At 56.1% G+C, this 22,122-nt stretch overlaps 3 protein-coding genes across 3 annotated transcripts; 2 read left to right on the top strand and 1 right to left on the bottom strand.

Moving 5' to 3' along the window:
- Positions 1-290: 290 nt before the first annotated feature.
- Positions 291-6,248, top strand: NCLIV_044040 (conserved hypothetical protein; the record flags this gene model as incomplete). Its single annotated transcript, XM_003881323.1, has 13 exons — positions 291-388; positions 1,673-1,872; positions 2,114-2,255; positions 2,373-2,583; positions 2,747-2,863; positions 3,315-3,470; positions 3,925-4,005; positions 4,377-4,485; positions 4,831-4,988; positions 5,249-5,303; positions 5,405-5,454; positions 5,738-5,832; positions 6,146-6,248. The coding sequence occupies 13 exons, from the start codon at positions 291-293 to the stop codon at positions 6,246-6,248; spliced, it is 1,575 nt and encodes a 524-aa protein (XP_003881372.1).
- Positions 6,249-6,724: 476 nt separating this feature from the next.
- NCLIV_044030 (hypothetical protein) lies at positions 6,725-10,357 on the bottom strand (the record flags this gene model as incomplete). Its single annotated transcript, XM_003881322.1, has 1 exon — positions 6,725-10,357. The coding sequence occupies one exon, from the start codon at positions 10,355-10,357 to the stop codon at positions 6,725-6,727; it is 3,633 nt and encodes a 1,210-aa protein (XP_003881371.1).
- Positions 10,358-13,199: 2,842 nt separating this feature from the next.
- NCLIV_044020 (conserved hypothetical protein) lies at positions 13,200-21,272 on the top strand (the record flags this gene model as incomplete). Its single annotated transcript, XM_003881321.1, has 12 exons — positions 13,200-13,296; positions 14,784-15,433; positions 15,915-16,841; positions 17,275-17,362; positions 17,764-17,800; positions 18,033-18,123; positions 18,457-18,537; positions 18,603-18,645; positions 19,063-19,157; positions 19,691-19,776; positions 20,134-20,434; positions 20,886-21,272. 12 exons carry the CDS (start codon positions 13,200-13,202, stop codon positions 21,270-21,272), a joined length of 2,883 nt encoding a protein of 960 aa, XP_003881370.1.
- Positions 21,273-22,122: the final 850 nt, after the last annotated feature.

The raw sequence follows: 22,122 nt of genomic DNA, 5'->3' as shown, positions 1-22,122 counted from the left end.
TCAGCGTGGGTTCTCCCCGAAAAGACTTTCGTGCAAGGCCGTGTTTGTGGCTCTGAATGTCGCGTTACCCAAGCTTTGCAAAAACAGCGCACGTTGGGCTGCCTGGGCACAGTTGCCACCAGAGACAGCTTTCGAAAGCCACAAAGAGAAAAGTTCAAGTTGCACTAGTGATACTCTAAAAACGTCTCAGTAAACAGAACCGCAAAATCGTCGTACTACCATCATTGGGGGAAGGTTTGCGAGGGGAGTCGGTGCCACTGCATTTCTTGGTGCGCTTTTGCTACGCCACAATGACGTCGGCACAAATGATAAAAGAAATTGTTGAAGGGCTGAACAAGCCTCCCTTCTCCATGAAAACCAGTCTCCTGACATTTGATCAAGAAAAACCGTAAGCGGCGAGTAGCCCAACCCACCACCGACAGCAAAGGCTACTCACGCTGCATTCCACCATGACGCTCATCGCCTGCGAGCGGTTAACCTTTCCTGTCCTTACGTACTCAAGGCATACAATACCAATCAGATGCCACTTTATGCCAAAAACGGGAATGCTGCCTCTGATGAGCCCAGTCCACTGCTGCCTCTGGAATGTGGCGTTTTCCTCTTGACAGGCAAGATCTCCTAGAAACTGTGAGCAAAGTGTTGGCTTTCGTGGACCCCGAAAGGCACAAAGTTGACTTCCGCAAAGAAAGCTCGGAGTCGTTCTTCCTACGGGTTGCGGAAGCAGTTCACGTACTTGGTTACAAAGCTCCGTTTGACGAGTATGTCAAGTGGAATTAAGTACATAAGGAATTTACTTGGCAAGCTGCGGGTTGCGGAAGCAGTTCACGTACTTGGTTACAATGCTTCGTTTGACGAGTATGTCAAGTGGAATAAAAGTACATACGGAATTTACTTGGCAAGCTGCGGGTTGCGGAAGCAGTTCACGTACTTGGTTACAATGCTTCGTTTTACTAGTATGTCAAGCGGAATTAAGTGCATAAGAAATTTACTTGGCCAGGGGCTCACCTCGCCTCCTCTAGGTAGCTAAACAGGTGAACGAGGCAATCACCTGACGGCCTACAGTTTTGTATAGGCCCTCCATTCGCCTCACCTGGTAGTGCATTTACGAGTATATATTTTTGTACAGGTTGGGCTGGCGCTTGCACAGTTACCCTAGCAACAACACTTTAGTACCTGGTGCTAGTCCGATCGCGATCCTCCAGACGCACCGTTCTACGTCGACTCGCTAGCGACGCAATATCGGTACAACACTCTGTGTACTGTGGTGTGGCACGTGCAAGAGAGTTTGAGAGGTCATTCCTCTCTGGCGAGAAGGACACTGTCCATCCCCTTCTTCATTGGCTTCTGACTAACCTCGACCGCCACAGAAAGCGGTGAGCTGCACTGAACAGTACAGTGCATTACCCCTATGCTTGTCGGTAGAGATGCTCTAGTGCAGCCAGCACAGCTGCGAATACGGACCCATGTGGGTTCCTCACCGCGATAAATTGGGAAGGCGTATCCAGGGTCTGAGCAGTTCTGAACTGCAGATTCCCGGGAGGCGGTTGTCTCCTCCCCAGTAAACTTTTTTTACTGTCAGATACTCAACAGGACGCACTGCACGTTTCACCGACCACAAAAAAGGAAAGGGTTGCCGGCTTGATGTGTCGTTGCAAACACTCCCTGCGCTCAGAGCTTACCTAGCGAAATTCCTGGTGAATATCGATGTTCCAGTCGAGTTCCTGGCGAAAGACAGCCACTTGGCAGACGCGTATCATGAGTACAAAGAGCTGCAGGAAAAGTTCAAAATCTTCCATTCTTCGATGGAACAAGCCCAGAGCAAAAGTGGAGGCTTCACCGATTGCAAGCAGGAAATACAGCGACTCGAAAAAGGTTAGAAACGGGAGATGTTGCGGGGCCGGGCGCGTCAGTGAGGCAGAAACGAGACTCACTGCGAGGACAACGAATATCGACGGACCTGGCCGAACGCAGTGGGCAAGGGAGCTTTGGCAAAGGGGCCTTTTCTGGACTTCTGAGTGGCTGTTTGACAGAGAAGTTTTTGCTGTGCGAGAAAATTGAGAAGCTGAAGCAGAAACCAGAAACAGAGGTATGTGTTTTTTTTGAGACACGTTAGAGACGTTTATCGATCCCCAGTCGCGCCTGCATGGACTGGTGGTTGGTCTCTTCATCTCTGGACAGGGTTATCTGACGAGCTTCCTCAGCGTGGCGAGGGAACTGAGGATGGCGCAAGTTGAAGAGACAACCCTTGCCTTCAGGTAAAGAGCGCACCCATTTCCTCCACCACACACCGGACTCGTAATCCACACGGAAGCGCCCCCGCCAGCTTTTTACGGGCTGCTCGGCTGTGTGTACAAAACATGGTTGTCGAGTAGATCCCAGCAACAGACGGACTATTTCGACTACTTGACAGATCAACTGGACACAACCAGGAATCAGCTGCAGGCGCTGCAAGCTCTGACGGGTGACCCGGAACGAGGTACCAAGGAATTCCTTGAAGTACTCCATAAGGAAGAAAGAAGGACCGAAGAAGCTTTTGCTTCTTGTGTTCGCCAGCTCCAGCAAAAGCAACAGCGTCTAGTTGAGGTAGGAAAATGCACAGGACGCGAAGCATTTCTTCTTCTGAACGTTCGGCTTCCTCTGCATTCCCCACTGTCGACGAATGAAAGCCCTCATTTTTGCTGCGCGGCTTCAAACGTGTTTTGATAAACCTGGCAGTGTATGCCGTCGGTGAGCGTTTTTTCTGCAGGTGAACGAGGCCGCTTCAGGGCCACCGCCCCGACAGGAGACTCTCCTGGAATTGCAATGCGAGTTGGCCAGCTTGCAGGAAGAGACCCGCGCGACCCAGGCCGCTTCCGGCGAAGAGGTACACTGCAGAGCTATTTCCCTCCGTGCATGCACATAAATGTCCGAATAGACATATATATATTTATGGTTATACCTATATATGTGAGTGCGTGCGGGTGTATTTGAATATGCATGTTTGTGTGAGTATGGATACAAGAATGTGGCTCTTGGCACGTGTCGTTGTGACCAGGGTAGGAATGCAGATATCGATAGATTCTGGTGTAAGATGTCCTTGACAATGAACTGGAAGGCGACGTCGTCACACCTGGAACAGCGACTTCTCTGAGTCCCCGTCACACAGAAATTGTTTCTTCTGCTGCGCTGCAGGTGGATGAAACCAAGCTCAAGGTCTACAGACAGCAAGTGTGTCCCTTCACAAGGTTAAGGGGAGGCGTATTTTGCGCTCGTGAAGCCACCGTACGTTGCGTTCACCCAGGGCGTTTTTCTCCTCGATGCTGGGTGCGCTGCAGCTTCAGCTTCTGGTTGAGAAAAAGAAGTCGCTGGAGCAGGAAGTTCAGCGAAAACTGGCAGCGCAGCATGCCGCCACCCTGAAGCGCTCTGCCGCTGAAAACGAGTTCAAAACTGCCCGCGGCTACTGTTTTATGAGCAAAGAAGAATTTGCAACGGTAAGGCTCTCCCAAAGCAGTCTCAAGGTCTCCGGCCCGCAGCATCCACCGGGCAACTCCTCTTCTTTATCCAGGGAAGCCCCCTGAGCAGTCGGGTCGTTGATGGGTTAGGTTCAAGAAAACGAGGGCTCGTCCTTGTCCGGATCGACTCCAGTGCGCTGAACTCAAAAGTCCCACCGCCTTCTCCGCACTGCCGATCTTGTTGGGGGGCCGTGGTTCCTCACTGCAGGCCAAGCTTATTTTCCGAAACTGAGTTCTCCTCGTGACACGATATTTAACTACCGCTGGGATGTCTGGTTTAGTTTTATATCTACTTGTTATAGCCAGTACCTTCCCGGGGGCGGTTCTCTGTTCTGCTACCCCCCGGCAAAGCCATGGATGCCTATGGGCTTCTCCACAGAGACCGGAGGCAGCCTCAAGACCGCACGCTTTCTTGCCTGCGTTTGTGGCCCAGTACGCTGACATGCTTCGGCAAAAGACCAACCTGTTCAAAACACTGAAACTCAAGGAAGCGGCGGCCGAGGAAGCTAACGCTGTGAGAGTCCCTTCGTCTGCCGGAAGGGGTGCGGCGATCGGCAACGCTGCAATTTGTGCCGAGCTTCGCTCACCCGCCGACGATTTTCTAGCCTCGGGTTCCCCCACAGCGTCGGGAAAGTCTCGCCGATGACAGCGAACCCGATGTGTGCAGTCTGTCCGTCGACGGTCATGTGTTTGCACGCGGACTTCAGGAACGAAACGCGAAGCTGGTTGCGGTGAAAGACAGGAATGTTTCGCTTCAGGCAAGCAGAGAATCCGACACATCGCACTGGCTCTGCCGACGTGCTCGGCTCTGCGTCCAACCCAGCCATGACTGCACATCCTCGGATTTTTTCCACTTGCTGCACGTTGGTCTTTCCTTTGGAGCAGAAAGCGATAGAAGACCTCGTCCGTGAGCGCGGCGTCCACGGCTTCCAAGAGAGGCAGGTGGAACTGAAAAGCGTCGACGCGTCGCTCGCCGCAGCCGTACGCGAAAGGAGTGAGTGGTCCCAGCATCTGCCACGAAGAGCGAACTCTGCGAGAACACACAGCCAAAAACACGAACGTGAACCGTCCACACCGATCCTTCCCTACACCGCCCTGATGTCCTTCCAGAAGGGAAGAGACTCCTGTTCCGTATATACGAGACAACATGCATGTATGTGCATCCCGAAAAGTCTCTATGCCCTTTTCAACATTGAGGAAGAAGTTGTGATTCATTGAGTCGCGTTCAGGACAAAGCAGAGCCGCAACAACTCAACATCCTCTGCATCAGGAGACAATCCCTCTGCTGCGTGCAGCGAGGGCAAAAGAAAACGCCTCTGCTCGTTGATGCGTTTCGCAGCCGTTCTGTCTCTGCGGGGTATGGCCGCCGGCGTTGCAGGCGACGTGCTCCAGCGTCTGGATGAGGTCCGCAGCAGGGTTGAGCAGGAGAGAAAGAAAGCGCGCGAGGAACTCGCACCTCTTCTCGAGCAAGTCGACAGAAAAAAGGAGGAGGAAGCGGTAATGCAAGAGACGGTGAACGGATGGTGTTGTTGGGTTAAGGGTGGTGACACGGCACCTTGTGGGCGCGACCTTTCCCGTTGTGCGTTGGGTCGGCACTCGATGTGTACTTGCTCTCCGATTAGCTGTGATCTGAGACAATGCACGAGAAAGAAACCACTCGTCCGTAAGGCAGAGCGCTGCATGTCTCCTTCCAATAGAAAACGGGCTCGGCAGTGCATCCACCAAGAACCCGTTGTTCCATGCCGCACTTGCCTCAGGAACTGAAACGCGTGTATGACGCGAAGAAAAAGGCATACCTCGACCTCAAAGCAGGTGCGCTCCTGGCCGTTCTCTTCGAGACAGCCGCTGCGACGCTCGACGAATGTCCATTCGTTCATGAAAACAAGTTATCCTGCGTTTTCTTCACACTGCAGAACTCGAGAAACCCGTGGAAAGCTTAAGAGCTACAGTGGCGGCTCTTCAGGTGCGTGTTTGGACGCACACTGCGAAGGCCTCAACTTTTCCTGGTGTCTTCGAAGCGCTTGCAAAAGTCGTTCTCCTTTCGCCAGCGTCTCCTGCATCTGTTTCCCGGCGATTTCTTAGCTCCTCCCTTTCCCCGAAGCTCAAAAGTGTTTCGGTTTTCTGGGCCTCCGACACTCTCTTCTGGGGAAACGGAGTGCCAGGGAGACGAGGAGGGTTCAAAAGTCGCACGCGTGTCACGCACACACCGACGAGAAGAACGGGATTTCTGGGGCTGTGTGTTGCAGGCAGGCATTGAAGCGCTCGTTGCCGAGCAACACGAGAGCAGCCTAGAGTGCAAGAAGGCAGTGCAGTTCCTCGAAAGAGCTGAGAAAGAGCAAAGGTGTGACCAAGGACAAGAGACATACAGTGCGCAGTATGCCACGTTCTCCGCATTCCTCCAAGCAGCAGTACGTCCCTTCTCATCAAGCGTGTATCAACCCCGTGAGTGAAGAGCCTGCCACGGAGACTCCAAGGGGTGCTGGGGCAGTTTGCGGTGAAGTCCGCACATGCTCGCTTCGCAGGTCATCAACCTAGCGACGCTCCCCGGACTGTGTCAGAAGCACTCCGCGAAACGCGCGCGCTGGAAATATCGCGACAGTCGACACACACACACACACACACTTCTTTGTGCTCTATTCCTAATCACGTTGCAGCAACCTGATTCCCGCGATTGTGGCTCTCGTGTCGGTTTGCGGCAGATCGCTCGAGCAGGGGAACAAGCTGAAGCTCTGCGCCAAGAAGAGCGCCATCTGCTGAAGACAGAAGCTGCGCGAAGCCGGCAAGTAGGCCCGGGCTCTCGAAGGGCGTGTGTGTCGCAAAATCGGCTGCTTCAGCCAGTCAGATCCCCGCGCTGTGCGGATGTCCTGCGTTTTTCAGTGTGAGCTCCTCGGCAGTCTTTTGCGAATCCTCGAGGCAAAGCTAGAGGTGAGCGCAAGTACCGCGTGGCCGCGCTTGACTGTCCTCGGGATTTTAAAAAGGACGTCAGTCGAACGCCAGGCCGTGTCCCAGTCGAAGTGTCGCACCCGCCGTGCGCCGAGACTGGAACGGCCAAAAGTGGGCGTTTCTCGAAAAGAAAAGGACAAAGCTTAAGAAAAAAGTTGTAACCGGTCCCAAGGTTCGACCGTCCCTCACGAGCGAAGAAAGTCTCGTCGCTGTTTGGCGATCCGGTTTCCTCGTTTACGAATTGCTTTTTCGGACGAGAGAAAGACCCGAGGCCCCAGAGAAGGCCCGACTTAGAGGAAGGTTTCCGACCTACGCCGACACCGCTTGCACACTTCTTCCACTACGCTCTGCTCCAGGAGAACGTCGTCGCCCTCAGGGTCGCCGCCCGCAGCCGCCGCCGCGACGGCAGCCGCAGCCGCGACGGCAGCTGCAGCCGCACCGCCCACATGCCCAAGCAGCGGCGGTCTGGGGGCGCGCTCGACACATCGCGAGACAGCAACCGCCGTCACTTCGTCGAGGAGACCGTCCACCACAGACCCGTCCTCGGCCGCCACGAGGTCGCGAATGCGTTCTGAGGCCGCAGCGCACTCGAGCTGCAGCTGGCGGACCGCCCACCGGCTGAAGAGCTGACTACGGAGGTACTCGATGAGCGCACGCGAGGCAGTTCGGAAGATTCCCATGACGGCTTTCGTGCGGTTGAAGGGAACCTGCGAGAAGACTGCTTGTTTGCGCGCGAACAGGCGCTCCATTTCCTTTTCAATCACCGTCCGCCGCCGTCCGAAGAGTCGTGCCATGCGCCGCTGATGGTGTTGCTCGGAACTCGCCCCCGCGCCCGAGCTGGGCATCACGCATGCACTCCCCACGCCGTGTTTCCGCTCCCCCAAGAGCTTCGCGCACTCTGCGTCGCACCGATGCAGCAGCCGGAGAAGAGGGTCTAGAAGTCCCGAAACTTGGAACTGCTCGTGCGCGGGCACGCGCGAGACCGGGCGCGCGGGACTCCCGCCCAAGCCGGACTCCGCCGCGTCGCCAGCGGGGTTGTGCGGCGCATCCGGTCGCTGCTCGAGGTTCTGGAGGCAATCAAAGTTTCGCATTGCGCCGGTGGCGAGCGCAGCGCCTTCCAAACCGCGGTGGAAGACGTAAGTCGTCAGCACAGCTTGAGAGGCCCAGCGCGTACGGAGCAGCAAGGGCGGGCTCTTGTCGGTCGCAGGCAGGTCCGGCTCTTCGGCCGGCTGCTCGGTCGCAGCCAGAGGCGCGACGGACGCAGTGAGGCGGTGGACAGGGAAGGAAGGAAACAGTTCGATGGCGACAGCTGCGACCTTTCCGAGACCCTGTAACTCCAGGTGGCGTCCCATCCGCATCATCAAGAGGCAGAACAGAGTTCGGCCTTCGTCTAGGAAGCCGTTCGAGTCGGCGGCGCACCCGCCCTCGTTGTTGCCCAGTCCTCGCGGGGAGTCCCGGGCGTCGTCAGTCTCGCAGCCGGTTCCCGCACGCTCCGCACAGACGAGGTGCGTGAAGATGGCTGTAAGTACAGCGTCTGTGACTTGCCGTTCCACGGCAGACAGTCCCGCCTTGAGGGTTCGGCGCGGGAGGCGCGGCGCAGGCCTCGGGACTCTCCCGGCCCGAGAGTCGACGTTGTCCCTTCGACTTGCCAGTCGGTCGGTTTCCAGATTCTCGCACCAGGCGAGTTCAGCCTCCCGCAAGTCCTCCGCCGCGATCCGTTGCTCGACGCGTTCCTGCAGAGCCGCTGGGGTGTCGCGCGTGAGTCGCAAGAGACACTGGATGAAGAGGGAAAAGTACCCTTCCGTCCACGCGACAATTTCCGAGCTGACGACTCGATCGGCCTGCGCAGACTTCTCTCCGCACACCCCGTTGACCAGCTGGTGGAGATCCGTCAGGGTCAGGCAGCCTTGCAGGAGGACGGCGTGCTCGGTGCGAGCGAGCGCCTGCAGAGCCTCTTCCGTCTTTGCATCGTCGAGCGGCTGCGTCTCCGCTTCGAGCCGGCTTCCTCGGTGCTGGCCCTCCGCGCCCTGGGGAGGTGTATCCTCCCGCGAAGCGAGGCTTGGACGCTGCAGTTGGTGACAGAACACCTGAAGAGCGCTGAGTTCCTGAGCCGCGCGCATGTAGGATTCCTTGAAGGCCAAGGCGATTTCTTGCTGGAGAAGTTGGTCGGAAAAACTCAAGAACTCTTCGGACAACTGCTGCTGCTGCGCGACGGGGAGAACTGCATGCAGCCGCCGAAACGCCACGCGGAGAGAATCGACCGCGGCCACGACGGAAGCCGCCGGCGGGTTGGTGGACGCGAGGAGCGCGAGGACGCGGCCAAAGACCGACCGCAGCAGCGGCGTGAGGAACCCCTGCAAAACGGCGGCGTTTTCTGGAGTGAGTTCCTCCGCGCCCTCCGTCTTCTTGCCGACGTTGCCCGGAGCGCGCTTCCCACCCACCTGCGCCTCGTCCACCTGGTGTTTCTCGCTGTTCTGTGCCTGGTCTTCCCTCAGCACGCGCAGCGTGTCGTGAACGGCATCGACAAGCGGACCCATGAGCCGTTCGGACACGCTGCTGCATGCGACTTCCAGCATCCGCAGAGTCGAGCCCCGCCGGAGGTCTCCAGAAGCTTCGCTCGTTCCGCCTCGAGGGTTTTTGTCGCCGCTTGGGGCCTCCAGGGCGCTCGGCTCCTGCCAGCGCCCTGGAGGCGCGGCCGACGCGTCGGCAGCTTGTTGCTCCTGGCGCTTCTGATCCGCCGCCGCCTCGCGCTGCAGGCGGTCCTGGTCAAAGATCCACTGAATCAGTTCGACGAGCGCGTGGGTCCGGCTCCGGTGGTAGAGCTGCAGGAGGGCTGCGCGGTCTTCGTCAGCTTGGAGGAGGAGCATGAGCGTCTTCGAGGCGTCTTTGGACGACAGCGCCTCGCGAGCCTGTCCCACTGGAAGCGCAGCTGGGCACTTCTCCCCAGCGAGCGCACCGGCGGGCGGTTCCAGGCGCTGGCTCAGCAGGCGCTTTGCGCAGCGGAAGACGGAAGTCGCGTCCGCGTCGAGGAGCTGAAGACGCTGGAGGCGCGGCAAGGCCGTCTGCTGAGCTTGGAGGAAAGGGTGGATGTGGAGGTAGATGGAGAGGACTGTTTCCGCATCGCCACTGGCCAAGTGGCGGCGAAGAACCTCGGGAAACGTGAAGAGGATCTGCAGCTTGTCCAGGAGTTGCCGGAACGAGACCAGTTCCTCAATACTTGCGGCGCGGTCTCGCACCAGTTCATCGAGTTCGCGACTCGAGCCTTCAATCGCGTCGACGCGGGAATCCAACTGGGCCATGTGGCCTTGGAGCGCCTGCATGTCCTCCTTGACGCAGCGCACCGTCTCTGCAGCGTCCAAGAACTTCCCGTAGTTCTCGTACACGAGAGTCTGGAGCTCGCCCTCGGACCGCCGCACCTCTTCTTCCAGCTGGACGCTCCGCCGCAGCAGTTCCCGGAGCGAGGACGTGTGGACTGCCGAGGCAAAGAACGCATGCACGTCGAAATTTTCGCTGTCCAGGTCGGTCTTGCCGCCCTTCTCTTCGGGCGCGCCTTCTGACCTCTCCCCGGAAGCGCTCTCTGGACGCCCGGAAGCCGCGTCCTCGCCGCGCAACCGCGCCTGCGCGCCTTTGAAACTTTTCGCCTCCGCGCCGGCGCTCCAAGAGCCTGTGTCAACGGGAATGCGGTCGGACCGCGATCCCCCCGCAGAAAGGCCAGACGGGGCGTCGGGAACAGGTTTCGACACAATCAACGCCCCTGGGCTCGGCCGCGTTCCAGGCAGGTGGATGAGGCCGCCTGCAGCGGACTGCACAGACGACTCAGCCGTGTCTTCATCGAGGTTGTAGTACTCGCTGAGGAGAGCTCCCACTTTGCTCTTGCGGTGCGGTCCGCGCGAGCTCGCACCCGAAACTGCCCCGTGAGACATGTTTCAAGAGGCGGAAACGGGAAAGGAACGAGAATGTCGCGGAAAGACGGGGGCTCGAGGCCCTCGTATAAGGCGGCAGGGGCGTTCAGGTCGTTACCAGCGCAACGGCGATTCCGTCAAGACCGGGGGAAAATCTAAAACCGAAAGGGAGACTTGCCTGGGATCGTCAGGAACGTTGCACGTGGCGAGAGGGACCAAAAAAAGCGTCCACATTAAAGGCTGCTACGCTCAAGCCCCCATGTGCTAGTCGAATGCAGACACGGCCAGTTAAACATGTTTAGCAGACCCCCGGAACCGAGCCTCATCGGGCGGCAAAACGAAGAAGAAAAGACTCGCGCTTTCTCCTGCACACACGCGGTTGGCATTCACGGGATGTAAACACGAAAATCGGAGGTGAAAGAGGGCCTGTGTGGACGCCAAAAGGATAAATTCGTTTCAGCCACGGGCTTGGACCACGAAAAGAGGTTTCGTGTCTGCCTGCCCAGGCGCATGCAGTCTCAACATGCGCGCTTAGGAAAAAAAGCGATTAACGACGGCCCACCCGCGTGACCTCGTCCACTCGCGCTTTTTCGGGCGAAGAAAGGATACAGGCCAAGCCAAAAATGGACGATTTGAAACCACCCGCTCACACACGCACATTTAGATCTGAAAACGGAATGCGAACGTTCCTGTGTCACTTCAATACTGTTGCCTCTCCGATACCACAGCGTACCCGCCACATGTGCAGGCACGCGGAGGGTCCGTAGGCAGGGAAGTCCAGTCTGGGGCGTTTTCCCGTGTGGTTCACACGGTATAACTGTCTCGCGGATTCAGGCTTTAGTTGCTCGTCGCTCTGCCTTTTACTTTGGAAGCTACGTGCTTCGCAGTCTTTCGTCATCTATGCAGCTTTACAAGCGGCGGGTTTATGTGTGCAAGACCGGAGCCCTCTGTATACGGCAGGAAAACACCGCTCTCTTCAAAGAGCAGTTTGAAGTGACGGTGAACAGAGACACCCCAGAAAACAGCATGAAGGACATGTGGCTGTTGTGCTGGAAAATGTTTGCTGTTCGTGCTTTCAGTGGGTCTGCAAGCAGGAATCCCTCCTCGGCACCGGCAACCAGGACATACGTATGTGCAGACTTTCTTGCCGCCATCCGTAGCGCCTTTGAGCCAGGATGCAGATGAGAGTTCACACGAACGTCCCATCCCCGGAAGAAAGTTGTGATCGCTATTGTAACGGCTATCACCTGAACGGTTGCGCTCCTGATTACTATCAGGCCATCTGACGTATCACTACTCGCACATAGGTGCAATTTGCACAGATGCATGCATACAAATAATATAGCTACGCAGAGTACAGCCATGTTACAGCAATGCAACCGGGATGCCGCCGTGATTTCCACTGTTTCCAGTGCTCCGTCTCTGCAAATCGTTGCTTAGTTCGCGTGTGTGCCCCGCATTCATGTTTACTTGCACGCAGCCGTGGAAGCCGGCCGAACAACCCAGCGGCTCATATTCACGAATTGAAGACGTCAGATGCCATGACGGCGTTTCTGTAGCCAAGGATGTCCAAGACAGGAGACTTCCCGGTCGTCCACGGAGAGGCCACATCCGTTTGCTGCCCGGTAGTCGTGAACGACCCATCACTGCTCTTGCAGGAGCAGTTTCAGACGCAACACGTCCTTGAATGTTAGCCGAAACGTATAGGAGGAAAAATGGACAGAAGCGCTTTTCGCGCGCGCAGGCATGTTTAGAGGCGCACACAGCCTCGTCTCTACGTGCCAAAGCTGGCGTGTATCGGTATCCGAAGCGGCTTCGATCTCTCGTGCATGCGTGGTGTTGTCACTTCTTTTGCCCGTGAGAGAGAACGCCTTTTGGTTTGAACGGAAACCTTCGCAGATGAGCGTTCGAATCGAATCTTCGGATGTGCTCAAAGGAGAGTCGGCTTCTCTAGAAACGCCCGTTGGTAACGCTGCGCCTTCCAGGCTAGTGAAGTGGTCGAGTAAAAGTGTTCGGAAACTCTGCTGTTCCCGATTAGACGGTCCTGCTTGTGATAAGCATGTCGCAGTCCAAGGTACAAAACTGGCCGATTCCTCCTTGTGCAAACTTACAGAACTTTTGTCATCACGGCGCCGTGCGGCGACTGAAAAGGTTGAACCTTACCATCTATGTAGCGTAAGGGAGTAATCTGTCGCTTATTGTTCACTCCCTTTTTAGTAGCCGATCTGCCGGCCCCAAAAGGTAATGTACGAAATACAGGCATTCCTTTGGCGAGGCTGAGCGTCCAAAAATACCCGAGACGCGATTCCCACGATGTTTCTTGCCGATAAGAGTGGCTTCATATCTTTATTGGTGTCAATGTGGGTACGCAAGGTCTTCGCAGTAGCCTCCTCGAATTTCAAAGAACCCAGCACGATCAGATGTCTCGATCAGTAACAAAGGCTTTCGTCGCGCGACGCCAGAACGCATTCTTCATTCAGCTAGCGAGGAATGGGTGCTACCTCGAAGTGCCCGAACGGAGGGATGATTGCAGTTCCAGGGGTATTGGATGAGACGCCGCTCTCCTGCTCCAGAACTGCTATTCCAGCCCAGTTAACAAGCAAACGCTCATCCGCCTCTGTGTCGTTGTTTTCGCCGTGGATCTTTCTGCCTCGCTTGCCTCTGACGGATTCCTCAGCCACTTCTGTCCTAACGGGGTCGGCGGCCAACGACGGCAGCCCACGAGGGCACTTGAGCGGGGGGTGTAGAGAATGAAACGAACAGAGTTAACACTCGGACGCCTCAAGCGGTCTTCGAAACAGAACCGAAGGTACCCGTGTAATCGAGGTCAACACCCCGAGAGTTCTCGGCGCCTGTGGCGCAGATGTCTTCACTTGTCGACGACCTCAAACGGTGCGGCTTTGAAAAGTTGTCGGGGAGTGCTCAGCGCAAGGGGAACACGAGACGAGACGTGCATCTCGGTACGCTAGGGCCAGCCACCACTCAGGAATGCTGCAGAAGCTACGGAAGTACATGCGAGCGGAGTCGTGAAGAGTGACAGTCAGACAAAAGCACTTCGTCATAAAGTCTCATACAGAGTTGCACCAGAAACTTTGTACGTGAAAAACGTGAAAACCCAGTCAGCCGGCAGAGGCCCGCGCCTCTCGTACGCGCCTTCCGTGTGTGTCGCTTTTTTATCGCTAGCCTAGGGTTTTTCGGATCCGCGGACTGTTTTCGGAGTACCCGCCCTCTTTTTTGGGAACGAACAGTCCACCCGCAGATCCCACTTCCGGTGTAATGGTGCGACTACACGCAGAGTGAGCTCAGATTTCTTTCTGTCTCACCTTCAAGCACCGTTTTATCGCGTCGAAACATAGCGCTAAGGCGCCTCATCGATGGTCACACTGGCAGCAACGCCCGCTTTTCTCATCTCGTTGTGGACCTCCCACCAACAACCCGGTGAGGAGGGATTTCGTGTGACCTCGCCGTCGGCCGAGGATGAAAAGTCGGAGTTTGACGGTAGTGAAACTTCAGTTCCGTTAGTTCTTTGGGATAAAGAGTGTCCCCGGATTTTACATATCGGCCGTCCTCTGTCGTTTTTTTGTCTTCGAAGCTAAGGTATACAGATTAATGCATTGTCTCTCATGCAGGATGGTGGCCCGGGGTCTTGCAATGTGCAAATGCAACGATCGCAAAATTCAGTCTTCTTCGTCGGGCCGTTTTGGATACACGCCGTCTGTTTCCCCGCAGAGACCTCTGCCGAGGGCGTCCCTTTGAAAAAACTGTTCAGAACCCGGTTCCTCCTGTCCCTTTACCGGGCATTAGGTTTAGAGGAATCCTTCCTCTTTGGACTCGAAGAGGCATCTGGTGTTTCGTGTTATTTGTGCACTGCACGGCGGGATGTCTTCGAGACGAGCCGTTCTCGCGAGGCATCGGTGAAAACGAAAGTTTATGTTTCCTTTATAATCGGTAAACTTTTTTTCGTCGTTCGCTGAGACTGCGGTTCCCTCTCCAATTTTGTGTGGCCCGTTTATTCCTTCCTAGCGACAGATTGCCCACGGGGAAGGAAGGTGGACGAGAGCCCAAGGAGTATCGCTTACATTCCATCAGATCATTTTCCTGACGCGTTTTGGGAGAAAGGGTGACTGTAGTCCCCCAGTTTATGTGTTGCTCTCCCCTCCTTCCGTCTGTTCTCGAAAACTTAACTGTCAACCCAAAAAAGGCAACGCAGGTTGAGATTATGTCTGTTGTGTGTGTGCATGTTGGTGGTCAGGCTGAAGTCTGGTTCACGTTTTTCGCAACGACCGTTCCGTTTACACCGCTACACTTTATGGCAGCTTTCGTGAGTGTCCGGTTTTGTTGATTTCAACACAGGTCCCCTAACACAACGGGATTTGTTGGCGTTGTTTCATTTCGCTGCATTCGGTGGCCAAGCATCGCTGCCGCTCCTGGTCACTGTGTTTCCCAGCGTCGTCTTTTTTCCACCGCGGCAGGCGTGGTTTCCACCACGACCTGCCTTCCATGGAACAAGCGTACAACACCTTCACGTCGTACCTGCGCAATGCCCCTCTGACGACCTCGATCTCGGATCCCCTGGCTGCATGCTCGACTGATCCAGTCTCAACCCTCCCTTCCAGCGGCACAGATAGGGAGGGAAGGCCAACTTTTGACAGGACCGGAGGCTGGGCCACCAGTAACGATTTCCACGAGGAGGCAAGCAGCGCGTCGTCGACAATGGGCGGCTTTCACCGACAGAGTGAAAGAGGAGAAAAGGCTAGTGACGCGTTCACTAGGAAAGGCTCCTCCATCTCGGATGCTCTCTGGTCGTTTCATGAGAATCTGAAGCGGCAGTGGTCACAACTGCAACTTCTGGACCAGCCTGCTGGGAAGCAGGGTCGAAGTTTGCCCGGGGGACAAAATCAGACAGCGGGGATGTCGGGCAACAACGCGGACGCAAAGAGCTTGCCTGCTCTGACCTCCCCTGGATCTTCCGAAGCGTGTCCTCGAGGCACGTCGGCCTCTCCCCACAACGGGTTGCCTTCTCCCGTGCGCCAAGGCGGCTTCCTCAGCTCTACCTCCTGCACTCGCAGTTCAACCTCGCCTGCTGCTGGAGACACGGTACGACGCATTGGCGCATGCGTGCCGCCTCTGCTGGGCGAGGTGGTTCCCGGGCTTTTCGTTGTAGGGCAGACGCGGGCAGCTTTCCCTTGTCGCTCGTCAGTCTCCTTCACTCCTGTCCTTTAGGGTTTAGCGTTACAACCGTAGGCGTCGCGAGTGGTATTGAATGCGGCTCTTCTCGCCGCGGCCCGAACCATCTGCAGCGGCACAAAGTTGGCCGTGTCCGCGGCCGCGAGACTCACGTACAGAAAAGCAGACACACGGCGCTGAACAGTTCTTGTGTTCACGCTCACCCGCACATTTGCATGTAAGGGGGCCGCTCTGGAAACGTAAGCATGGTGCGAAGGTACGTGTCGATGTCTTCGCGCTGCCTCCGTCCGTAAGATCGAGCGTCACGGAGTCTTCTCACTGGGTAGGTGGTCAGTAGCGCCGCATGACACAGTCGCACCGGCGACGTTCCTGTGCTGTTTCTGGTGCGCAGGACTACCCGCTGCAGGAAGACGACTTTGGCAGTGGGCCGCCTGCATCGTCCAACCGGGACAGTGTCTCTCGGCACGCCCCCCGGAGGTCGGCTGGGGCAAGATGCCTGGCCGCCGCGGCTCCAAACGAAGACCGAGTGCTCGGCGCGGCGTCAGATGGGAAGGATCTTGGCGTCAGAGATTTGCACGGACGTGCTAGGATGGAGAGAGACTTCCAAAGTTCGAAGAGAGCCAAACCATCGGTGGTTGACGGAGGTCACGGGACGACGGGCGCAACTCGGAGCTTAGCTGAGGCGTACCTGCATTTAAGGGTGCAAAACCGGACAATGTGGATGTCGCTGCGAACCATCCGCGTCGTTTTGGGGCTGCAGCTGGGGCTCTCTGTTCTGGGGTTCCTCAATTCTGGGCAGCTGCCGGGGTTCTCCGCAGAAGACCCAGCTTTCCGTTCAGCGGTTTTCTGGCTGTACGTTGCGGCCTACATCTACTCAGGCTGGTGTCTGTACACCCTACGAGTGCAGCCCACCGAGAGCTGGGACGAGCAACAGGCCCGCGAAACGGCAGAACGTTTGCGGCAACAGGATTCTTCGTCCTGGACGCAACTGAGGGCAGGTCAGGAACGGGCGGAAGGCGCGGGGAAAGGAGTTCGGTTGGAGGAAACGCCCGTCCGAGACCACGCGTCCGGCGAGTCTGCTGGGCGACGCGCGGACCTGAATGAGTCTCAACGACAGTTGACGAGCGCCAGGTCGTCCTCGCATTCTCTTCTCGACCGCGAGAGGATTCCGCCGACTGCAGACGCGGATCTTCCTCCTGTTGAAACGTGGCCTCAGCGGCCTGTGTTCCTGAGAGCCACGGAAGAGGCGTGGGTTGTCGACAAAGTTACCGCGCTTGCTGCCCGACATAAAGCGGCGCGAACGAAGGGGTCTTCTCGGGTAAGGAAAGCTCTCCGACCTTCCACGCTTTTACAGCTCATGTCGGGGCGCGCCACTGCTGTTTTCTGGGTTCCCCGGGGGCTAAGGCAAGTGTAATCAGGCGTGTCTCACGCGCGAGAATGGAGTCGTGCAACTTCTGTCGAGGGGAAAACGGCGAGGGTGTGGAGGTTAGAGAGGAAGCCCGAGCTTCCGTTTTCGCCGTGAGCAATAAAGAGCCGAGTCTGAAATGGATAGCAACGACGGTGACGCGCAACGCCTTCGTCGACGCGACCTCGTGTCTAGGTCCTACCAAGCGTACGGCTTTGGCGTCACCGAGCGTCTGTGATGTCACTTTCACAGACGCTCGGCAGAGAAAGCCGCGCGCTTTTCTTAGGACGGGCACAAGGCGCATGCTCTATGCGGATGCTTCTTTATTCGTGCTCATGTGGCGCAGAGTAGCACTCGTGGCAAGATGCCGATCGTCCGTTACCCTCGCGCGCCCATGATGTACATGACGAAGCAGTTGGATGACCCCACGCGCGGTGAGGTGGACAGGAGCAGATTCGCCGCACCGCACCTACAAGAAACAGGACGGCTGTACTGTGGCGAAAGCTAACTCTTCTCAACTTATGCAACGGCGTCGCGGGGACACCGCGGGAGGCCAGCTTCAGTCGTCAGGTTTAGAAATGACGACCAGTGCGTAGAGAAGACTCAGCTGTTCTCCCGCCCCTTCTCTGCTCAATTTTTCCGCCGTTGTTCCCGGCACGTCGTCGCCGGTTTCTCCTCCGCACGGAACAGCTGATGAAATTTTCACTTGAATTCACGCGTGTTTCCCGGTTCCTGTAGCGATGCGGAAGGCTGTGTCGTGAACGCGTTCACCAGTTTGTTGGCTGTCCTTTTTCTGTCGCATTGACTGTTTGGTGCTTTCTGTTTCTTTCTGCAGCGATCCACTGGTTCGAGAATCCCTTTTTCCGCGGCGTGTAAGTGTGGAATCTGCGCTGTGAAAGATGACTAAGAAGGCGGACCTGTCGCCTCGAACTGATTTCCCGAATTTGCTTGCGCGTTTTGCATCGCCATGCTCACGGAGGCGGTGGTGCGTGTGCGCGGAGACGGGTGGGGCATACATACACTGGAGGAGTGCTAGTGAAGCCCCTGTGGCCAGATCTCGTCCGCTCAAGTTTCCCATGTGTTTCTCTGGTGTTCTGTGTGCAGTGCTGTCATTCGACTGGCACCAGTCGGCGGGTCGCCTGGCGGGGAAGTGTACACGGACTCGAAGAAACGCTATTTGCAGGCCTGCTTTCAGGTACGGAGACGGAGGGTTGTTCGTGGGCACCTGACAACACGAAAGAGGCTGTCGAAACGAGACCGAAGGTGACCTATTTGCGAAGGACATCTTCGGGGCTTCATGGCGTGAACAAAGAGTGACGCACACTCGACGCTTCTTTTTTTTGCACGCGATGGCGCTCGATAATCAACTGTTTCGTAGACTGAGCGGCAGGCATATCTCTGCCAATAAGGCTCCTGCAGAACCCCCACGCGGTTCGGGCTAGACGTGTGATTGTGGAAAACTTCCCCCTCTCCGGGCGTGCATCCACTGAAGGCTTTTTTGTTCTGAGTTTCAATTTTTCTTTTTCAGTCGCGTGACGCTGTGGGATTCGATGCCGCGGCCATTGCTGGGACGGCGACATTGCAGGGGAAGGACAGCTACGGGAACCGGGTGACAAGCGACGGCGTAGTTTTGGCAATCTTGGGAAATGTGCGGCTTCTCTTTTGCTCCTTCAGGGACAGTTCTTGCAGCCTCATCGCATCGGCGAAGTCCTGACAGGTAAGACGTCCCGGCTGTGCACACTGGAGAAAAAATAATCCCACTGAATGTGTCCCCGCCTTCTTTTTGACGGGTAGGTGAACTACACTACGAAGACGATATCGGTGTAGGCACTCGGTCGCATGCACAGGCGCTTCTCCCGCTCCGTACGTGGCTCTTCGGTCCAGCTTTTCGCCGTGGGTGACACCAGAGTGAACGGGCTGCGCTGCTTCGAGAAACGGACTCTTTTCTCCTTCACGTATTGAGCAAGGCGTGCCCCGGGGGACGTGTTGCCGTTCTGTCGAGCCGCCGCCAAGTCGCGGAAGACTCCAACCAGGTTCTCGACATTCGAAAGGATTCGTTGTGTTTGCCTGCCGAAGCCTCCTGGTTCCGCTGAGGGCATCTTCTCTGACGCGTCTCTGCGTCTCGCGTGCACAGGCCAGGTCTTCTCTCGCCGGCTGCGGTCGCTCCCTCCTCGGTGGATGGTCAATATGGGGATGAAAGTTGTCAAGCAACTCACCGACACTCTCAAGGTGCGTGGTCCCTCACAAAGTGTTTGCATCCCGGCGACTGTCAGAGGTGTGAACTCGCGCTGATCTACACGTGTGGGGTTCGATCCGGTTGATCGGACGTGTCTTTTGGGCATGTTCAACGACGAATAAATGCTTGTGTCTGTGTGCATGTGCAAGTAGACGTGTGCACCCGTTTCTTCCTCGGATATTGCGGTGGTACGGCCCAAGTGGCCGCCAGGTTCTCTTCTCGTACATGACTGAGCAGATATGACTGAGTCTAGGGCGGGAACCTGTCTCCTGCGTCAGAGCCGCCCCCAGTGGGGCTTCCTCAGCGCTCGTGGTGGTTTTTCCGTAGGCATCCTTCTTCGGAGGACAGCGAGGCGTTCATAACCCGTGAAGGATGCGTTCAAACAGCAAACAGGACGATCTGTGCAGAAGAGGAATCAGCTGCGGATGTCTCCTAGTGCTTTTGGCCTGAAGAAGCGGGCGTGCGAGGTCCCGCGTGATTCTCGGGGCTGATCTCTGCGTTGCGTTGTGTGGTCGTGCCTGAACAGGAGGACATCTCGTCAAACGAACCATACTTTCTCACGCCAGCTGTGTGCGTGGCGCAAACGATTCACGTTGCGCATGCAGCGAAGAGGTTCGTCAGTTCGCTTCAAGCGTGCAAGAGGACCGACCTGGGAAAAGAAGGAAAGTTTTCTGCGTCGATTTATGAACGCGGATCAGCAGCACCTAGCGGCAGAAAAAACTGATATGAGAGTTATTTTTACCAGCAGATTCGTTCAGTTGGGGGTGCATGTTTCCTACACCTCGGGAGAGATGTCCCTCTCTTCAAAGTAGCATCAGCGAATTTCTTGCTTGTCCAGTGCTGCGTAGCCGTCGTGGCTCTTCTTTCAGAGCCGAAAACGTGGTCTGCACTGTTCCGTTCCCTGTGCCAGCTCTTCCCCCTAAAAGAGCCGTCGCTCTGCATGCGTTCTGCATGGTCTGTTAATCCCAGGCCCCGCAGGCTCTCCAGTGCAGTGGTGGGAGAGGAGCAAGACCGCAAGGAAGGGAGTGGCGAGCGTCCAGTGGACAATCTTCCTTCCGCGAGTTCTGATGATATGGACGATGAAAATTTCTACATCCCGCCGCCAGACGTCACGAATCCAATGATTCAGGAAGACACCCGGCTGCTCGGCGGACCCTTCTCGTGTGGTGGCATATCAGCCGAGAAGCGGAAGAGACTGATGGGGGATAGAAAGATTTTGAAGGAGCTGGTCTTTTCCCCGGACTACATATACACTTTCGATTTCTTCCAGGTAAAGCCGTGTAGAAACAGCCTCTCACCTCGCTAGCTGAATCTCGTAGCGCATCTAGCACGTTCGTGGAAAACTGAAGACACCAGTTTTCGTGTAGGGCTGTCAACACGTGACCTATCGTTTTTGCATGTGCAAGAGAGGCCAGCAGACTCTTACTGCATCATCAGTGCTTCGTCCTCTTCTTTTCGTTCGCATTCGCGTGGATTGTCTTCCAAGTGGGTGTGACTGTTTCGTCTGTCGGCGTCGTCGTCCTTGTTCACAAAGCGCAAGACGTGACTACACACATTTACTTGCCTTCATGAGTTCTGTCCAGTTATTTCCCTTTTCACCGGCCTCTGCATCAAAACGGGGATGAGATGCGGGATATATCTTCCTGCAAGTCTTCCGCATGATGTGTAACTGTGGCCCGTCTGCGCGTTTTCTCGGTCGCTGCCGTGTGCGTGGTGAACAGAACATCTTCTACCCGTCCTCGTACGAGTTTGACCTCGGGGTCATGCGGTTGGATCTGGCGCCTTACCTGAATCGCCAACCAATCGAGCTAATGGCTCTTCTGGACGATTCGTTCATCCGAGATGAGACGTCGTCTGCTGGAACTCGCGGAACTTCAGACACACCGTCTCCCAGCTCCCTCCCCTCATCGGACAGAGGCGCCGTGTCCTCTTCGATCAGGGACGGCAAGTCGACCTCGACGGATGGTGGCGACGGAACAACAGGAGACAACCCGGACGGCGAGCAAAGCCTCGAAGATGAAGATGTGTCTAAATGGCAGCCGCCGACTGGTTCCTGGAAATTCTTGTGGAGGTACCAGATGTGGCACGAAAAGTTGTTGTCTTACTGATGGGAAGCTGACGGACGGCACACGGGATGCGTGTTTCCGTTTCTATGTGTGGCACGACACTGGGTTACGGCTCTGACCGGCAGGACGGATCAGTTCTACGATGCTTCTAGTTACTTCTCGCCTAAGTGGGTGAGCATCCCAAAAAAGGCACGTGGTGTCGGACTGAGATAGACAGCTCCCTATTCACTGGGGTGTCTGGGACTCCAGTCTGGAGTTGTGGAATGAATCGTTTTTATACGAATCTTCTCGCTTTCGAGGGTCCAGGATATCCTTCTGTGGTTCCCTTTAAAAATCAGGAAGCTGAGTTAATTCAAACTCCAAGGGCTTTGAAAATAGAAGCATGATGGTAAAATCCAATCTCACCGTGGAACGTGTTGTTTCGTACCAGTCTTCTGAAATGCACAAAATGGTCGCCTTGCCAAGCGTAGGCCAGCGGCGTCAGAGAGAAGGGAATGCAAATCTGCGGCAGCAGATAAAGAAGGGTGTCGGGCCACAAGCCTTGCAGACTTTTTTCCCTGCTCAAGAAAGCAAGAAATTATGAGAAATAGCTTTCCCGAATAGCAGCGTGTACCCTTGTACTGCCGCAGAGAGGTGCGTCAAGAGTGGAAATCCTACACCGTGGTTCTAGTCAAACGCAGAAAAAAACGCCTCGTCAGCCACAGCAGGTTTCTTCGCTTTCTCGCTGTGAAGCACGACCGGTCAGCACCTAAGCAAATACCCGTTCACCACTGATGTAATATATAATGTTACGTGTGCAGAGGTTTTCTTTTTGTCACACACTAACATACATCTATGCATAAGAGCACTCCGCTCTTGTTTACTTGTGACTGCGAAGAACGCCAAAACGAAC

The sequence above is a fragment of the Neospora caninum genome, chromosome IX (assembly GCF_000208865.1).
Source record: "Neospora caninum Liverpool complete genome, chromosome IX".
In the NCBI taxonomy this organism is placed as follows: domain Eukaryota; phylum Apicomplexa; class Conoidasida; order Eucoccidiorida; family Sarcocystidae; genus Neospora; species Neospora caninum.
This window is presented reverse-complemented; position numbering and strand designations above follow the sequence as displayed.